General features: G+C 38.4%; 1 protein-coding gene across 1 annotated transcript; it reads right to left on the reverse strand.

Annotated features, from left to right (window-relative positions):
* Positions 1-12,417: 12,417 nt before the first annotated feature.
* Positions 12,418-16,906, reverse strand: MS3_00009182 (uncharacterized protein). Its single transcript, XM_051217515.1, has one exon. The coding sequence runs from the start codon at positions 14,225-14,227 to the stop codon at positions 13,061-13,063; it is 1,167 nt and encodes a 388-aa protein (XP_051064933.1). The 5' UTR covers positions 14,228-16,906; the 3' UTR covers positions 12,418-13,060.
* Between the last annotated feature and the right edge of the window lie 4,421 nt (positions 16,907-21,327).

Here is a 21,327-nt window from a genome sequence, read left to right on the forward strand (position 1 = left end):
TAGTAGTAGTAGTAGTAGTAGTAGTGTTTGTTGTTGTTTATTGGGTGTAGTGATTGTCAATGAATGTGTTAGTGGTAGTGGTAGTGTTTAATGGTGATGTTGTATTTAGTGATGAGGTAGTTAGGTGCTTTTAATGTGTTGTGTGGTGTAGGATGTGCTCAGACTGAAGTGTGATCGATTACCTACCGGTGATTAATTGATTGATTGATGGTGATTGTGGTGGTGGTGTTATTTGCATGTGTTTGTGTGTATGTTGATATTGTTGGTAAGAAGATAGATGATGAATGGAAAGGCGACGGGCGAACTGAGAAATATGCAGTTGTGCTGATTCGCCGAGTTCTGATTTTGTGCAAACGAGTGTTGGTACTGTGATTGATTGTGTTTGACAAATTGTAATTGTTTTTGGATAATAGATATTTGCACTGTGTTTTATTGTATTTTCGTTTTATCAGGTGCGTGAGCGAGCAAGTAAGCGTGTGGGAGATAGAGCGGATGTGTTGGTGATTGCCGGATGGTTATGAGATAGGGAGTTGGGTAATCAACCGGGTGAGTGTGTGATTATATGCGTGAATGTGCATGTATGTGTTTCTATGTTTTGCTATATGATGTGTTACCTACATTGTGTAATCAGTTTGAAATGAACTGAAATGGTGCTGAATAATGAATAATAATGATAATGTCAATATTGGAGTTTGTTTTATAATTAATAATAATAATAATAATAATATTGTTGTTGTTATTATTGTTCAGGTATACACTGGTGGGTGACCACCTCCGTTGGGTTGTGACCAGTGAGGGAATAATTGTTTACAATGTGAGATGTTGAGATAGGTGAGTGTTGTGTGCTTGTTTTATTCGAGTGTTTTGGTTACATTGTAAATAGTAAATACTGGTGTAATAAGTAATAAGTAGTATCGGATGATATAATGATGAATGTTTATCTTTCGGGTCACCAGTTATGGTGTGAGTTGACATCTGACTTACTGGTGTGTGAAAGAGAAAATGTGTTTGGTGTATTGTATGTTAAAATGTGTTTTGTTGTTGTATTTTTGTAGATGTACGATAGTCGTCCAGTGAATGAGCTGATGATAACGTGGATGATGACGTGGACTTGACCGAGGAGAATGGAGACGGTGGGGACTTCTGTGAGTGATGATTGGGCGTTATTTTCGGGTGAGTAGTGGATGAGTGAGTGATGTGCGTTGTAATTTTATTGTTTACTGATGATGACTACTAGATGACGAGTGTGAGATGTTGATCAGTGACCGCTCACAACGAGGCATTTGTCTGAGAGTGTGATAGTTGTGTAATTCGCGTTTGTACTGATTGATGGATATATACTAACTAGTGATTTGTGTTTTGGTGTTTACATTTTCAGGAACTGAACATTTTGTGGAACGGGGAGATAGATGGTGACGACTGAGAGATCAGGTGAGTGGATGATGGTGGTGTTTGTGATGCAATTGATTTATTACGAGTTGCATATGAATGTGTGTATATGTCTGTAGTAATGGTGAAATGTTATGTGGGATGTGGGAGATGTTGTTGGTGAAAGGAACACGTGTACCCAGAAATACGAGGAAGTGATGAGTGTGTTATGTTGAATGGTTCGAAGATGAGATGGTATTTTGAGCCTGTTATTTTGTAGAGGAAATGTTTTACTGTGGATAAATTTGAAATGATGCAAATACATATCCACCGATTCTTTGATTATCTGAATCGATTGTGATGTGTGCAACACCATCTGATATAGTGCTTTGTTAATTTATATTTATATACACATATATATATATATATATGTCATTTGTGTTCATTGGAGTAAGGAGATGTTTTTTCTTGTTTGTTTATTGATTGTTTAGGTGAGTGGACGAGTTGGTGCATCGTGTTGTGGAGTACATATTGGTGTAATGATGTCAATGAACCATCTTTCGACTGATGACTTTGTCATCTGTTGACAGTGTACAACTGAGGAGTGTGCATCTCATTGTTGTTAATGTTGAGTGTTGATTGTGTGTGTATATGTTTTGTTAAATATATATATATATATATATATATATATATATATATATATATATATATATATGGTTAAACGATCGAACTACCTGTGTTTGTTATTAATTGTTTAGGCATGAAGCAATGAATGAAACACTGGAGGAAGGAAGGAAGTACTGAGGGTGGAAGTATTGTACAGTTGGAGAGTGAAGGAGGACAATGAATAATGATAAGTAAGGGATATGTGTGATTTGTTGTTGTGTGTAATTGTATGTCTGACTGACTGATAGCGAGTGAGTGGTGCAATATGATGAACACTATCAGATCCAACTTTGAGTATGGACAATGATGAGTGTGTGTATACGAGCTTTTTAACTCTGACGTGAGTGTTGTGTGTGTTAGTGATGGTGTGATAATAACGTGAAATGATTGTAATTTATTTCATAGTGTTATATTTTTATTGTGCTGTGATTTCAGGAGGCGACGTACACGGACCGGAGATCGTGGGAATCGAAGTGTCAATATGTTAGTGTCGTGTTGGTTGAATTGTGTTGGTGGTTGTCGTTGCCGTCCATCGGTTGAGTAGTAGTCACATTGTGCTAGTAAAGAGGTAAGTGGGTGGTGTTGTTTTATTGAATCGTAACGTATAGTATATAGTGTATTGATCGTGTTGTTTGTAGAATAAGTGTAAATTATTAATGATGATAATCATAGGGCAGACTCTGATGTGGACGATGTCCGTGTGATTTCAAGTTCTATATGTCTGAAATAAATATTGTTGTACACATATTGAGTGTATGTTTGTGTGGTTTTGATACGAGTAGATAATGTGTGTAAATGGTGTTATTTGTTTTGTATTGATTGATATAGGTGTTGGTGTTGAGGTTGAGGTTCGTTGTGTCATGACGAGTGGATTTGTGAAGGATGAATGAACTGACGGGCAGACGGTTTGGTGTTAACAATTGCTGATGTGAAGATGACAGTTGACAAGAGGTGAGTTTTGATTTTCTAATGATATTGAGAGTGTCGGGAGGAGAAGTGATGGGATTTGATGTTTGTGTGTAATTGATAATGGATCGATAAATATGTGATGATATCTACATGCACCACTATGAACTGTTTGTTTTTGAACAAATAGTGTTGTATTAGATTTTGATTTGAAGAATGCAGAGTGGTCGATGGAGCGATGTTACTTTACTGTTTAATGATATTAGCGATTTGTAATGTTAATATTTGTGAATTGAATGTTTGTTTGTTTGTTTAATGTTTTTCAGATGGTGTTAATGAGTCTTTTGGAGTTGATGGGGTGGCAGGAAGATGAAATGAAATGATATGAGATATTTGATTAGTGGGTAAGTTGAGTGGAGTAATTGTTTTGATTGTGTGACGAAGTGGTATGTGTGTTTTTGACGATGTAGTCAATGAATTGATTGTATATATACTGTTTATTTATGAATGGATGAATATGTGTGCGAGTGAGTGAGTGAGTGAGTGAGTGAGCGATTGATTGTCGACTAGTTGGTTAGTTGATGGTGATGATATGGTGTGATGTTGATTGTTTGTGGTGAAGTAAATGTGTTGCTGTATAAAACTCACTAGTATATCTAGTGTATCCTGTCTACAGCTACAGTGGTATGTGCATATTAACCACAGTGTGTGAATATGCATAGAAAGAAGTGTTGTTCATGTATTTTTTTAAAGAGTGTAGTATGTATATAGTTAGTAAGTGTAGTAGTAGTAGTAGTAGTAGTAGTAGTAGTAGTAGTAGTAGTAGTAGTGGTAGTAGTAGTAGTAGTAGTAGTAGTAGTAGTAGTAGTAGTAGTAGTAGTAGTAGTGTTTGTTGTTGTTTATTGGGTGTAGTGATTGTCAATGAATGTGTTAGTGGTAGTGGTAGTGTTTAATGGTGATGTTGTATTTAGTGATGAGGTAGTTAGGTGCTTTTAATGTGTTGTGTGGTGTAGGATGTGCTCAGACTGAAGTGTGATCGATTACCTACCGGTGATTAATTGATTGATTGATGGTGATTGTGGTGGTGGTGTTATTTGCATGTGTTTGTGTGTATGTTGATATTGTTGGTAAGAAGATAGATGATGAATGGAAAGGCGACGGGCGAACTGAGAAATATGCAGTTGTGCTGATTCGCCGAGTTCTGATTTTGTGCAAACGAGTGTTGGTACTGTGATTGATTGTGTTTGACAAATTGTAATTGTTTTTGGATAATAGATATTTGCACTGTGTTTTATTGTATTTTCGTTTTATCAGGTGCGTGAGCGAGCAAGTAAGCGTGTGGGAGATAGAGCGGATGTGTTGGTGATTGCCGGATGGTTATGAGATAGGGAGTTGGGTAATCAACCGGGTGAGTGTGTGATTATATGCGTGAATGTGCATGTATGTGTTTCTATGTTTTGCTATATGATGTGTTACCTACATTGTGTAATCAGTTTGAAATGAACTGAAATGGTGCTGAATAATGAAGAATAATGATAATGTCAATATTGGAGTTTGTTTTATAATTAATAATAATAATAATAATAATATTGTTGTTGTTATTATTGTTCAGGTATACACTGGTGGGTGACCACCTCCGTTGGGTTGTGACCAGTGAGGGAATAATTGTTTACAATGTGAGATGTTGAGATAGGTGAGTGTTGTGTGCTTGTTTTATTCGAGTGTTTTGGTTACATTGTAAATAGTAAATACTGGTGTAATAAGTAATAAGTAGTATCGGATGATATAATGATGAATGTTTATCTTTCGGGTCACCAGTTATGGTGTGAGTTGACATCTGACTTACTGGTGTGTGAAAGAGAAAATGTGTTTGGTGTATTGTATGTTAAAATGTGTTTTGTTGTTGTATTTTTGTAGATGTACGATAGTCGTCCAGTGAATGAGCTGATGATAACGTGGATGATGACGTGGACTTGACCGAGGAGAATGGAGACGGTGGGGACTTCTGTGAGTGATGATTGGGCGTTATTTTCGGGTGAGTAGTGGATGAGTGAGTGATGTGCGTTGTAATTTTATTGTTTACTGATGATGACTACTAGATGACGAGTGTGAGATGTTGATCAGTGACCGCTCACAACGAGGCATTTGTCTGAGAGTGTGATAGTTGTGTAATTCGCGTTTGTACTGATTGATGGATATATACTAACTAGTGATTTGTGTTTTGGTGTTTACATTTTCAGGAACTGAACATTTTGTGGAACGGGGAGATAGATGGTGACGACTGAGAGATCAGGTGAGTGGATGATGGTGGTGTTTGTGATGCAATTGATTTATTACGAGTTGCATATGAATGTGTGTATATGTCTGTAGTAATGGTGAAATGTTATGTGGGATGTGGGAGATGTTGTTGGTGAAAGGAACACGTGTACCCAGAAATACGAGGAAGTGATGAGTGTGTTATGTTGAATGGTTCGAAGATGAGATGGTATTTTGAGCCTGTTATTTTGTAGAGGAAATGTTTTACTGTGGATAAATTTGAAATGATGCAAATACATATCCACCGATTCTTTGATTATCTGAATCGATTGTGATGTGTGCAACACCATCTGATATAGTGCTTTGTTAATTTATATTTATATACACATATATATATATATATATGTCATTTGTGTTCATTGGAGTAAGGAGATGTTTTTCTTGTTTGTTTATTGATTGTTTAGGTGAGTGGACGAGTTGGTGCATCGTGTTGTGGAGTACATATTGGTGTAATGATGTCAATGAACCATCTTTCGACTGATGACTTTGTCATCTGTTGACAGTGTACAACTGAGGAGTGTGCATCTCATTGTTGTTAATGTTGAGTGTTGATTGTGTGTGTATATGTTTTGTTATATATATATATATATATATATATATATATATATATATATATATATATATATATATATATATGGTTAAACGATCGAACTACCTGTGTTTGTTATTAATTGTTTAGGCATGAAGCAATGAATGAAACACTGGAGGAAGGAAGGAAGTACTGAGGGTGGAAGTATTGTACAGTTGGAGAGTGAAGGAGGACAATGAATAATGATAAGTAAGGGATATGTGTGATTTGTTGTTGTGTGTAATTGTATGTCTGACTGACTGATAGCGAGTGAGTGGTGCAATATGATGAACACTATCAGATCCAACTTTGAGTATGGACAATGATGAGTGTGTGTATACGAGCTTTTTAACTCTGACGTGAGTGTTGTGTGTGTTAGTGATGGTGTGATAATAACGTGAAATGATTGTAATTTATTTCATAGTGTTATATTTTTATTGTGCTGTGATTTCAGGAGGCGACGTACACGGACCGGAGATCGTGGGAATCGAAGTGTCAATATGTTAGTGTCGTGTTGGTTGAATTGTGTTGGTGGTTGTCGTTGCCGTCCATCGGTTGAGTAGTAGTCACATTGTGCTAGTAAAGAGGTAAGTGGGTGGTGTTGTTTTATTGAATCGTAACGTATAGTATATAGTGTATTGATCGTGTTGTTTGTAGAATAAGTGTAAATTATTAATGATGATAATCATAGGGCAGACTCTGATGTGGACGATGTCCGTGTGATTTCAAGTTCTATATGTCTGAAATAAATATTGTTGTACACATATTGAGTGTATGTTTGTGTGGTTTTGATACGAGTAGATAATGTGTGTAAATGGTGTTATTTGTTTTGTATTGATTGATATAGGTGTTGGTGTTGAGGTTGAGGTTCGTTGTGTCGTGACGAGTGAATTTGTGAATTATGTAAAGGATGCCCGGTGTTCGCCCGAGACTGTGGAGCAAATCATGGTCTTTGGATGGAAGGACATGTGGTTGGAAGAGTAGGTCAAGTTATGTACTGGGTAAAGGTAGGAAGAGACACGTGGAATAGACACCGGAATCAACTATTGTTATGCTTCGTTATTGCTTGAATGCGATTACTGATGCGTCTTACTCGAACGAACGAAGGGTCAATGATTCAGCGACTCGATAGCCTATTCTGGTCCGTTGTCCCCAACTCTGCTAACTCGATCAAGAAGTCTGGGTAAGGTGTAGAAAGTGTATTCTACAGACAACAGCAGATAACAAGTCAGGCAGACAGATCAGATCAAGCATACAAGTCAAGCGTATTTATACAAATATTTACAATCGATATTGTCATGGAAGATTTTTGAACATTAATCAACAATTGACTGCTATTTGAACATTTAATCGATAGTTCATCAATTGACCTATCTGCACATTTAATCGATAAGTAAATTACAAAATTTGAGTTTTGGGGATCTATCGTCCCCAACACTCCTCCCCTTTTTAGAAGATCCGGAGTTGATATCCGGATTTTAAGTTTTCCAGGTCCATCCTCCCCCACGAAACAGTGTTGGATCTTCATATGCCCACGTTATAATTAACTTGAATTTATTTAAGACATATTTATCGCACTGAACAGAGAATTGACTGAAAGTGACTAAGTCTTGAGGCTGAACAACACTTGATATGAGGTGTTCGAAGTTTAATTCTTCTGAAATATTGTAACCAAATTTATTTGGAATCTTATTTGTAGATAATCGATCATCAAGGTGATTAGCATCTATCAAAATTGTATTAAGTTTTTGATCATCATTTGATGCATCTGACATATTTTCTGGTAAAAGAGAATCTTGATAATAAGATTTGTCAAAAACATCTGTCGCAGACTGATGAGAACCATTTGAAACAGTTGTATTCAGTGTACTGCTCGATTTGTTTTCTGTTTCATGGGTGGTTATTGCGACAATTCTATGAGCATTTACCAGGGAGTGTGTTTGTGAGCTGGATAAGTCACCGTCTGCACATGCTGTTTTGGGGATAATGGAGTTTGAGTCCATTACCGGGCATGTTTCTGGAATGGAGAGGACTGGACCACTGGGCGAATCTTGAGTGACTGTTGTACCGTTTGAAATACGGTTTATCGGGGATTCATTGGGGCTGTAAACATTTTCCAGCTCTGTGTGCAGTTGAGAGATCAATCCATCCACTTCCGTTGCATCTCCAAAGCATGAGTGATTTAACAGCTGCGTGCGTAATTTGACTAAAAACCGCAACTGTCTTTCAAATAGCAGCTGTACTCGATCGGAAGGGAGAGTCATTTTTTTTTATTCAGCACCGGTAATGAAAATTACTGTTTGATTAATGACCAATGTTGCTGAAGGACACTGATGACAAATCTGGATGCTGAAGGCTGACTTTGGATTGTTCTTTTTTTTTACCCCGTCGCCAATTGTTATGTCTCAAAGAGACAGCCGATTATATGACAGTGACTTATCGATCGGATCAAGGATTCAGAATCTCGATAGTCTATTCTGGTCCGTTGTCCCCAACTCTGCTAACTCGATCAAGAAGTCTGGGTAAGGTGTAGAAAGTGTATTCTACAGACAACAGCAGATAACAAGTCAGGCAGACAGATCAGATCAAGCATACAAGTCAAGCGTATTTATACAAATATTTACAATCGATATTGTCATGGAAGATTTTTGAACATTAATCAACAATTGACTGCTATTTGAACATTTAATCGATAGTTCATCAATTGACCTATTTGTACATTTAATCGATAGTTCATCAATTGACCTATCTGCACATTTAATCGATAAGTAAATTACAAAATTTGAGTTTTGGGGATCTATCGTCCCCAACAACTATGGAAGCGGATAGCCCCGGACCGCCCATCAAAAGGAGTAAATCTTCCCCTCGACATCTTGCTTGATATCTTCAACTTACCTACAGCTCCACCACGAGAAGCTCAACAGTAAGCTGATGCCCGTCCCAGAAGGTGACCTCTCCGTCAGCGGCGAACTACAGTCAAGATGCAAGTCAACCCCAGAAAAGTACGCTATTAAATAGGGGAGGAGTGTTGGGGACGATATATCCCCAAAACTCATATTTGTAATTTTATCATATCGATTAAATGATTAATAGCAGTCAATTGATGAACTCATTGATTAATGTTTAAAAATTTCCCACGACAATATCGATTGTATATATATGTTTTAAATTGTGTTTGTGGGTTCGCTAGTTTTCTGGCTGTTTGCAGAATATATATTTTCCATACCAAGCTTGGACTACTCCTTCTAGGTTGCGGGGCTGGACCGCATCTATAGCTAGATTACTAGTCTTTGGTCACCGAGTCTTGTTCTCGTTCGCAGATTAAGTGAACTCGTGAAGCTTCAAACCTAACAGGATTTGGTTTCTTTTCAGCTTGTTTTTTTATGCGGTCTGTGAGCGGCAAGTCTTTATGCACAAAAACGTCTGACATCTCAAGTGTACTTCCATTTTTTACTATTAGGTTTCTATCTTAAGGATATTTAAACACCACTCTTAGCAGTGTGGTTTGATTTTTTCAACAGTGTATAGCTATCTTGTCCGTAAACCTTCAACAAGCTGACTCCTGGAACATTATGAGGCACTAGCCAATTAGGTAGATCTTTTATTAATCCAATACCATGCTCAAAGCAAGTTCTGGATCCTGATCTTTCACTCTTCTTAAACCTACGGAAGATAATGACCTGCCATCACAAACACCCTTTGATTTCTTAACCACTGTTAGAGAGACTGGCTTTTCTATGATACATTAGGTGGTTTCTTATTCTTGATTTGTACCCAGTTATCAACTTTCACTTGAGCAGCAATCACAGTCGCGTGATGTACACTGTGAGATCCTGGGTGATTGTCGATGACTTGAATGGTCAGGTTGTTGTTTTTCCTGATAGAACCAGATCTAGCCTTACGATTAGGTTTCTGGTTCTTTCCTGCCTGCTGCCATTTAGGGTACAGGGAACAGAAAAAAACCTTTTTTCTTAAGTTTTTACTCCCAACAAGCCCTTTGGGAGTCGGTTTTTCCACCTTCGGTCAATGTAATACAATAAAATCTTGGCTTATTTGGGTTGACTTCACATCGATATGTGTATCTACGTTACGAGTACCATTTGATCCATCTAGATTACGCTCGATAATACGCATTTCATCAGCATTTACCTTTGAAAGGGCTTCGGATGATAAGCTGCTGCGTTCCAACAATAAGACCGGAAACCTTAGAATCTAAAAGTGCTACGAACAAAAACCCTAGAAGTACATAGTGCAAAGTACGTTGGAAAAATAACGATATACTTGACATTACTTTATATGAGATTGGTTAGATAATAGTGAACAATAGTAGTCTTGGTGCGTAACAATAGATCAACACCATAAATCTAACTCAGAGTAATCATACCACTTACCTTTAAAATAGAGCGCGAGATAAGGTGGTTGCTAGATGGATTCGTCATTACTAAACGAACATCAGCAAACAGAAAGCAGACGCAACAAACATAAACGAACTACTATTTAGAAATCAGTTCGGATGTTGGATAAAAGAAAATCTGTTTCATTACGTCAAAAGTCAATTGAAACATAGTATTGCCGTTGACGTAGAAGTTGGAACCGCGCACATCGAGGGGTCGTGTTACCCATGCAGCATGCAGCACTGTGAAGTTAGTGAAATCGTAAGTCGGTAGTTGAACCACCATAAACTGAATCATTTGCCTCCATAATACATGATGTTCATGCTCCAAGAAATCCAACCATGAAATATACTTCAAATAGTGAGTATTGTAAACAGGCCAGAAACAATATAAAATCCATGAAATACAAAATATACAGATAATACTCCCAACAGAAAGGACTGCATCCTTCAAGAAATGTCCTTAATAAAATGACATTACTGTGGGTCCATTTATCGGGACAACCAATTATGTATGCATGTATGTGTTTCTATGTTTCGCTATATGATGTGTTACCTACATTGTGTAATCAGTTTGAAATGAACTGAAATGGTGCTGAATAATGAAGAATAATGATAATGTCAATATTGGAGTTTGTTTTATAATTAATAATAATAATAATATTGTTGTTGTTGTTATTATTGTTCAGGTATACACTGGTGGGTGACCACCTCCGTTGGGTTGTGACCAGTGAGGGAATAATTGTTTACAATGTGAGATGTTGAGATAGGTGAGTGTTGTGTGCTTGTTTTATTCGAGTGTTTTGGTTACATTGTAAATAGTAAATACTGGTGTAATAAGTAATAAGTAGTATCGGATGATATAATGATGAATGTTTATCTTTCGGGTCACCAGTTATGGTGTGAGTTGACATCTGACTTACTGGTGTGTGAAAGAGAAAATGTGTTTGGTGTATTGTATGTTAAAATGTGTTTTGTTGTTGTATTTTTGTAGATGTACGATAGTCGTCCAGTGAATGAGCTGATGATAACGTGGATGATGACGTGGACTTGACCGAGGAGAAAGGAGACGGTGGGGACTTCTGTGAGTGATGATTGGGCGTTATTTTCGGGTGAGTAGTGGATGAGTGAGTGATGTGCGTTGTAATTTTATTGTTTACTGATGATGACTACTAGATGACGAGTGTGAGATGTTGATCAGTGACCGCTCACAACGAGGCATTTGTCTGAGAGTGTGATAGTTGTGTAATTCGCGTTTGTACTGATTGATGGATATATACTAACTAGTGATTTGTGTTTTGGTGTTTACATTTTCAGGAACTGAACATTTTGTGGAACGGGGAGATAGATGGTGACGACTGAGAGATCAGGTGAGTGGATGATGGTGGTGTTTGTGATGCAATTGATTTATTACGAGTTGCATATGAATGTGTGTATATGTCTGTAGTAATGGTGAAATGTTATGTGGGATGTGGGAGATGTTGTTGGTGAAAGGAACACGTGTACCCAGAAATACGAGGAAGTGATGAGTGTGTTATGTTGAATGGTTCGAAGATGAGATGGTATTTTGAGCCTGTTATTTTGTAGAGGAAACGTTTTACTGTGGATAAATTTGAAATGATGCAAATACATATCCACCGATTCTTTGATTATCTGAATCGATTGTGATGTGTGCAACACCATCTGATATAGTGCTTTTGTGGTGTGAGCTACTTTTATTCATTAAAGTAGTATATAACGTGCGGTAAAAGAACGGAATATCCGGCGGCAGAAGATGGCGAAGATCAAGAAAGGAAGAGCAAGAGCACAATGGAATTGTAAGAAAACGCATGTACAATGGAATAGGAGACAATGGATTTGTGTTTGCAACGGTAACAGTACAGTTTGATATGATGGAATGATATTTTGCAAATTGACGATTGACTTGATGGTATTCACATTTTATTGAGGTAGTCTGTAATTTTTGTGCTAAATACAATCGATTGTCCCCACCCGTGTTCTTCTTCACTACACTTTGTTAATTATATATATATATATATATATATATATATATATATATATATATATATATATATATATATATATATGTCATTTGTGTTCATTGGAGTAAGGAGATGTTTTTTTCTTGTTTGTTTATTGATTGTTTAGGTGAGTGGACGAGTTGGTGCATCGTGTTGTGGAGTACATATTGGTGTAATGATGTCAATGAACCATCTTTAATGTTTTGAATTATTCGAGTTGTATTATGAACAAGGAATCCCGGAATTAACGTAATTGATTTAAGAAGTGAGACACAAGCACAAACGAATGTTTTGTATTTGGAATTCGAAATCGAGCATTCAACAAGTACAACGGTGTCATTAGTTTATTCATACAACACATCCGCCACAGTCTAAATTGGATTCTAGGTGTTTGTAATCAATCGTAGGTCTTCTACTCAAATTCATTATGAGTCTGTCTGACATTGTATTGCATGAGGATTCTGTATTATCTAGAATATGCTCATTAGCATTAGAATTTACAATCGAAATTGGAACTGACTCACCTTGTTCCTGAAATTGTATTTGATCTACATGTGGACTGTGTGTACTTAAGTTATCGATGTCTAGAATTCGCATCATCGATTTTCCGACATTTGTCAGAACAATACCCGTAGATGGTCGAAGATCATTTCCTCGATAGTATGTAACTTCTGAAGACTCCAAACCTCTCGTATTCGACCGAAGAATTCTTCCTTTCAATAGCTTCGCTGGAGTCTCCTTCGTCTTCGAATGTCTGGCATTTCTATTTTGCAATAGAAAGGTATCTACTCCCCCTCTTCAGCTCATTAGATGTTGAGAGGGCTATAGAATCAATAGCGTCTTTAATGTCCCAACAAAATTCTCTGCCTGGCCATTAGAACACGGATGTCTGGGAGCAGTAAATAGATGTTTGCACCCTATACCGTTCAACCAGGTAGTGACTGCATCTGCAGCAAAATTAGAGCCATTATCAGTCACCAACACCATGGAAACCCCTTCTCGACTAAACACTTTTCTTAATGCTTGTTTTGTGAAATCATAATTTGGTGAAGTTGTGAAAAAAACTTCAGGCCACTTTGAAAAAGAATCATTGACTACTAGTGCGTAGTATTTACCAAGAAATGGTCCACAACAGTCAGCATGAATCCTCTGCCAGGCCTCAGACGATACTGACCATGGCCCCCATTTCGAAGGATGATTTTTCAACTGATGACATTTCTCACAATTGTTTGCCGTACGACATATATCCGCATTTATCTCTGGCCACCAGCATGTGAGCCTTACCAAGGACTTCATTTTCTCAACACCTAAATGACCACTATGAAGATCTTCAAAAACAGATTTACGCAATGAAGGAGTAATGACAACACGATCATTTAAACACAGAATACCATCAGGAGTAGTAGATAGCTCATCCCGCTTTAAAAAATAGATAGGAAATCTACGTTTCAAATTAGCATTCCAACCTTTCCTTATAGCACTGAGTATACATCCAAGATATCTACGAGTTTCTCTTATGAGATCTGAACGTGTCACTGGTAAAGGCTGCACTAACAAACAATCTGAAGTATTAATAGGTTTATCTTGTAATGACTGTCGAGAAATGTAATCAACACGTTGAATCTGTTTGGCACTTCTGTGCTGAACCGTATAGTCATATGCACTCAAAGCAATACTCCATCGCTGAACCATAGCTGCTGAGGAACGTGCTAAGGATTTTTCGGGATGATAAATAAACTTTAAAGCTTCATGATCAGTAACAATAGTGACTTTCTTTCCGAATAAATATCTATGAAGTCTTTTAACAGCCCAAAACACAGCTAATGCTTCCCGCTGAGTCTGTGAATAACCTTGTTCAGTAACAGTAAGTTTGCGTGAAACAAATAACTGGTCTACCTTCCTGTTCCAAAACTGCACCAATTCCCACAGGTGATGCATCAGTAATAAGCACAGAATGTACATTGGGTGAGTACGTTCGAAGAACAGCATCACTTTGAAGAAACTTCAGTAGACTCTTGTTCCTCACTCCATTTGAATGAATTGGATGTTAAAATAAATAAACAATTTGCACGACAAGAAAAATTAGGAATAAAACGGGAATAGTATTGAAGAGCACCCACTAGTGAACGTAATTCTGTAAGATTTTTCGGAGACGGTGCATTAGTCAGTGGGGCTAGTCGTTTCATATTTGGTCTAAAACCATTACCATCAACTAGGTATCCAAGGCATTCAAAATTAGATACACAAAATGAACACTTATTTGGATTCACTGTAATATTCCTCTCAACTAAACGACGCAATAAAGCAATAAGTCTCTGGTCATGAACTACCTTATTAGAACCATGAACAATGAGATCATCTTGATAAACTTCAACACCTTCAAGATCACTAACTACTTTATTCATAACTTCCTGAAATATGGCTGGAGAACAACTTAGACCAAATGGAAGGAAATTGTATTTGAACAGACCAAAAGGAGTGAAGATTCATCTAAAGGAATTTGAAGATAAGCATCTTTTAGGTCAACTTTCGAGAACACTTTAGAACCATGAAGTCGATTTAGAATATCTTCAGCTTCTACCGTCGTGCACGTTTGCTTCAAGAAACGGGAATTCAGAGTTAATCTATAGTCACCACAAATTCCAGGGATCTTGCCGTCCGACTTCAGTGGTGTAACGATAGGAGTACCCCATGCTGAAGACTGAATTGGCTCAATTATGCCTTTCGCACACAAGTCGTTTAATGTCTTACGTACTGCATCTCGAAGACCATAAGGAATTATTCGTCTATTAAGAAAGACTGGATCACCCTGTACTTGAAGTTTTATAGGCTTAATTTTCATACCTCCACTGCACTTAGCACACATAGCTATCAAATCTTTAAGTAAAGTATCCGAATTTTCTTTAGAAACTAGGAAGGACTACTTCACCTTAAGCTTTTTCAAATTCTTTAAACCCAAAATTGACAGTCCTGTTTCGCTAACTAAAAATTCACAAGGTATGTATGAAGAATTATCATCTCTTATTAGCAATTCACAACATCCTCGTATGGGCAGTCTGTGTCCAGTAATCCCCAATATTGATACTTCAGTGGGTCGTACAACAACGTTAGGATCTAAAGATTTCAAGTTCTTGAATAAAATAATGGACTCTATACTGCCTGTGTCCAGAATAAAGTCATGAAATGAACCAAGCGATGTATGTAGTCGTTTTTGAATATAAGCATTACCTTTCGAAATAGTAGACAAAGATAAATGATCACTAGAAACATCCGAATTATTGAAGTTTAAATTACAAGATTGAGTACAGTTTAAAGCAAAATGGACAGTAGCTTTGCATACTGACTGAATGTGTCCTATCTTACCACATTTAAAACATTTAGCATTACGAAATGCACATGAATTGCGAGAATGAGACTTTCCACATGATAAACATTTACCAAACTTCATCTCACCTTTGTGATTTGCTTTGTAATTCCTTGTTGAAACACCTCTCATATTTACACGAGAATAGGAATCACTGTTAAATGAACTCAAGTTTGACCCTGAAATTGTAGTTCATCACGACGACTAAGCAAAGTATTAGAAATCTTCATCGACTGGATATCAAGTTCATTGACTGCTTCGTAGTTAATACACGCAGTTCTAGCATCTTGAAAGGAACAGTTTGGCATTTTTAACAGCTCTCTTTCCAAACTCGGTATGTTAATTCCTGCAATTAATCGATCTCTCAGTTGCACATGAAGTTGATCACCGAAATTACACTTGGCAGCTTGTTTCTGTAATTCAAGGATGAATTCCCGAGCCTTTTGGTCATTTTGACGAACCATCTTATGAAACTTCGCCCTTTCACGGCATTCAAAACTGGTGCATTTTACATTACTTAATAATAGCTCTTTAAGAGTTGAATAAGGGAGTGAGATAGGTTTTTCTGGATATGCCAAACTTTTTAATAAACTGTACGCTTCTCTCCCAATGAATGTTAGAAAATGTGCCACAATTTTTTCACCTTTAACATCTTTCTTAATCATGCTCCAGATTTCGAACCTTTCCAAGTAATCCTCAAAAGCTTCAGGAGTTGAATGAATATCTAACTTTTCCATTGCAGGCTCCATCGCGACGCCAATATAATGTTTTGAATTGTATGAACTAGGAATCCCGAAATTAACACAATTGAATTAAGAAGTGAGACACAAGCACAAACGAATGTATTGTATTTGGAATTCGAAATCGAGCATTCAACAAGTACAACGGTATCATTAGTTCATTCAAACACCACACCATCTTTTGATTGATGGCTTTGTGATGTGTTGATGGTTTTCGGTTCTTTTGTTTTGCAGTTTTTTTTGGGAGTCAATGTACTCTGTATGTTTTTTATTTATTGTGTTTTGGTTTTGTGTTTGTTTTTGTCATTTATATTATCTATTTTGATTGTTATGTTCTCCTTTCACTTTCACGGTTATTCACTTTTCATTGTATTATGTGTTGTATGATTGTTGTTTCATTCCATTGAACTTCAATATGCATATTTGTATTAATGTGTTATACTGTTTATCTTCTATGGTTCAATATTTGACTTGATCATAAAATGTGTCATAATTCAGTTAAAGATTTTCCCAATTTTGTATATAATAAATATAAATTAGTTTGTCAATGCTTTCAGAGTACAGAAAGATATATGCTTCTGTAATTTACATAAGTTTTCGTCTGTTTGTGAATTGAATAATAATTTCGTAATAAGTCAATGATTAGCGATGTTCGTTATTCAATGTTCGTTCACTTATTATTCAAATTTGTATTTAGTTAATACCAATAATTTTTTGTTTCCGACCTAACAGCTTTAAGCTTTTATCGATACCACGGGATTGAATTGATGTTAAAACTAACTACACATAGTTTTACGAAAATTATTTCATAACATCATGATTTATTACTTTAACCATCTAAGATATTCCTTAAGTCAACGTCAATAAATAAATTCTGAGGATTGACAACTGTACATGCGCATTCATTAGTGTTAATTAGGAAAGATACTGGGACATTTGTGTTATTGGTAGTAATGAGTAGAATTATGCTTGCGATTTGTTAGACTTTTGCATGGGATATATCTATCGAACAGTATTGTTCCATAGTATAGTGTGGCTGAATACCAGGCCAGTCGGTCAGTAACAACGTAGAACTTCGTACGTACGTACATCAGTTGGAGTTGCCACACCACATTAGCATAAAGATGCAGTGGTCGATTCAGGTCCCGTAGTGGTAGAGGTAGCAAGAGTATAAGCAGTAATCGGGAAGATTAGGGTTTGGAGATGTTACTTAAAGAGTATAATACAGTGAAATAAATTTGAGAGGAGGAATAAAGAGATCAAAATTTGGGAGAACACAAAGAGTGGATGCACCTGCGCCATTGCAAACGATTTTGAGCCATGTCATTCAGGGTCTCTAACCATCGGTTGCTATCATCTCGCGGTCCCCAACCAGGTAGTCTACACCTACTAACAAGACTCAGTCCACTTGTCAGTGACTTCATGAACTTGTGCCATGTTTTGGTCTGGCCGCCCCTAGCTTTCTTCCAACCTACTCCTATACCACTGAACATCGCACGTCGAGGCAGTCGGTCGTTGGGCATACGTAACACGTGTCCCAGCCATCTCAACTGATGAAGTTTAACTACTTCATCAATTGATTTACCATCCTTATCTAGTACCCGTTTCCTAACAACTGTGTTACTTACTCGATGGTCCCATAATATACGAGCAATGTTTCGAAGACACCTAAGATCAAATACTAGTAACCTACGAATATCCTCCACTCTTACCGGCCACGTTTCGCCTACACCCTAAATGACGCAAGTTGGCAAAAACTAGTCGAGTCTTCTGTATCCGTGTTGAGATTTCGTCACACACCAGACCACAAGGGCTGATGAGACTTCCAGGATAAGTGAAGCGATCGACATGCTCAATTACTTCACTCCTTATCATTAGTTCGGGTGTCAATGCAACCCAAACCTGGAGCAACATTTTGCATTTCGAGGGAGAGAATCATATCCCGAACATGCTTGCATTGTTGCTTAGAGTGGTCAAAAGACTGCATTTTTTCAGCGTCTTCACCAAATAAAACTATGTCATCAGCATATTCTAAGTCAACAAGTGAACCTCTCGGTAAAAGTTCAACCCCTGTAAATTTAGATGAGGAGAGTGTTATCTCTAAAAGTACGTCGACGACAAAGTTGAACAAGAATGGAGAGAGTGGACAGCCCTGACGAACACCACTTGAGGTAATCAATTCTGATGACAGTTCGCCACAAGCTCTCACTCTACCAGTTGTGTTCGAGTAGAGAGCCTTTATAAGGTTAATGTACTTGTTTGGTACTCCTTTCAGTGACAAACACTGCCATAAAACCTTACGATCAACAGAGTCAAATGCCGCCTCAAGGTCGAGAAATACTACCATTGTGGGGCGTGTGAATGTATGTCTGTGTTCTAGAACCTGACGCAGTGTGAATATCTGATTTATACAACCACGACCAGGTCGAAAACCAGCCTGATTTTCTCTAGTCTGCTCTTCACGAGCTTTGGTTAGGCGTCGAAGTATTATTGAAGCGAATATTTTAGACACTATATTTGTCAAACTGATTCCTCTGTGATTGTCACAAGAGGACTTTTGTCCTTTCTTATAGACTGGCACAATCAGTGATTGAGACCAGTCAGATGGGATTACGTCCAGTTCCCAAATTCTACCTAAGACCTCAGTTAATGTCACTGCTAATACTGGACCACCATCCTTAAAAATCTCAGGAGTAAACCTGTCAGGGCCTGCTACTCCCCCTCGTTTCAGATTTCCTATGGCTTTTTCAACTTCGTAAAGGGACGGAGGACCTACATTAACTTGCCATTCAGGTTGACTGGAGATCGTGGTAAACCGAAGTGTGGCTGAAGGCCGGTTGAACTGATCCCTAAAGTGTTCTGTCCATCGATCCAATCTCCTGGATTGAGAATGAATAATATGTCCATCTTTCTCTGAAATTGTTTCGATAACGGTCGGGTTCCTAATTCCGGTTTCCTTAACGAGTCTGAACAATTGTCTGCTATTACCTATTGCCGCTGCCTTCCCCATCTTTCTTGCTTTCGCTACCCACCACTGTTCACGATCATTGCGTAGACTTCTCGTTAGCTTGCCCCTAAGCTGACTCCGCTCTTCATTATGTTCAGAGCCAGGTGGAATGAGTTTCTGAGCATCTATCAGTGCGATAGATGCTGCTGAGATCCAGTGTTGCTCCCTAACCTCGTGGTTTACCGTACTTGCAGATATCAAAGCTGTTTCCACAGCTTTTCGGATATCATTCCATGCTGCCTCAGGGTGGACATCACATACATGGCTGCCCAACTGTTTTCCTAGCTGTTCCTGAAATATATACTTAGCTTGACTATCATTAAGTAAGGCCCTAGGAGGTTTACTTGCAGCGTCATTCCTACGTCGAGTAAGACGCAGAGAAATACGCGCTCGTACTAGAGCATGATTTGAATCTAGGCATGTGCTCCAGAATGAGCGAAAGTCTTCTATCGAGCCCTCTATCGGTGGCCGATAGCGATGTGATCTATTTGGGTCCAACGTTTGGACGAATTAGGGGATCTCCATGTTAAAAGATGTTTTTCCTTATGCCTAAAGTTAGTATTTGCAAGGAACAGGCGGTTATCTGAGCATAGCTGCAACAGATGGTGGCCATTATCTGTTCTTTGAGACGACACCATATGATCCACCCCGGTATCTTTCCCTTTCGCTTAGTTTACCTACTTGAGCATTAAAGTCACCAGCCACGATTACTACATCAGAGCCCTTAGCTTTTCAGAGAAGGTGGGAAAGCTTTCTGTAAAACTCATCTTTTGCATCATCTGAGCTGCAGTCAGTGGGAGAATAGGCAGAGACGACGAAGAGGCAACGACGAGTGTCCCTATCTTTTCGGATCCTTACTGTTCCGTTCAGCCGGACAGCGCACAAACGACTGTCTACTGGGATCCACTCTAAGAGAGCTAGTTCTGCCCTAGGACTCAATGCTATACCTACGCCGGCGAGGCCACGGGAAGCAGAATCAGGGCTTCCAGATACACGAAGCGTAAATCGAGTCGGTTCTTTATTTTGGCATGGTGAGGTCAAATGAATGACGCTACTCGGATCCTGTATGCGCGTTTCTGAGACGCAGCACACATCGATGACGCGAGATTCTAAAGTCCTAGCTAAGGAAGCCTGTTGTCCTATTTGGTACAGTGTTCGGACGTTAAAAGCTCCTACGTGTAGTTTAGAGCGTGGTTTCAGGAGACCAGGAATAGCGTTCCACGTACTCGAATCGTTTGCCCTATCGGTGCGAGGTGATAAAGAGACGTGAAGAGGGTGAGTCATGGAGATAGGAGAGGTATTGGGAGGTGTAGGAAGGATTTGAATGTGACCAACTTGGTTTCGTGTGCTGTTACGGGTATGAAGGCTGATATCACTTCCCGGCTGCCCACACCGTGGAAGGGTATTTCTTGAGGAACCTGGAAAGGAAATTGGATTAGTGTTGGTCTTAACGACCTGGAAGCGTGACCGCAGAGCCCAAGGGACAACTGCTTGGGCCGGTCGCGCACGGCCTTTTTGTGGGAGGTTTTTGACGTGTTAGCTCCGTTCTTCAAAGGGCCTTACTGCCGGAGACGGAAATCCGTGAGGTGTGACATTTTTAGGGTCGACCTTTTCTAACCCCACTCCTCCTTGTGGGAAGGCAGCATCGCTGCAGATGCTGGTTGTCCGAGGGAAACACCTTACTGCTGTCAAACCCCTCTACAGTCAGCAGTACGACTTCGCCCTCAGACCTTGAGTTGCTGCTTTTAGTCTTACTGTTCACCAATCAACCTGCCTGGCATGGTAGAACCTACAGGAACATATGTTCCAGCCAATATAGCTCGGTTGGGTCTTCACGATAGGCATGCCCGACCACCGCGTCAAGGTAGCAGCTTCGGTCGGGCCATTATGCATCACTGACTTTTAAGTCTGCTTTTGAAACATTGAATTCTTAAGCATTCCCAATAATCATATCGTTGAATTCTAAAATGCGTGAAAT

This window comes from Schistosoma haematobium, chromosome 5, assembly GCF_000699445.3.
Source record: "Schistosoma haematobium chromosome 5, whole genome shotgun sequence".
NCBI classification, from domain to species: Eukaryota; Metazoa; Platyhelminthes; class Trematoda; order Strigeidida; family Schistosomatidae; genus Schistosoma; species Schistosoma haematobium.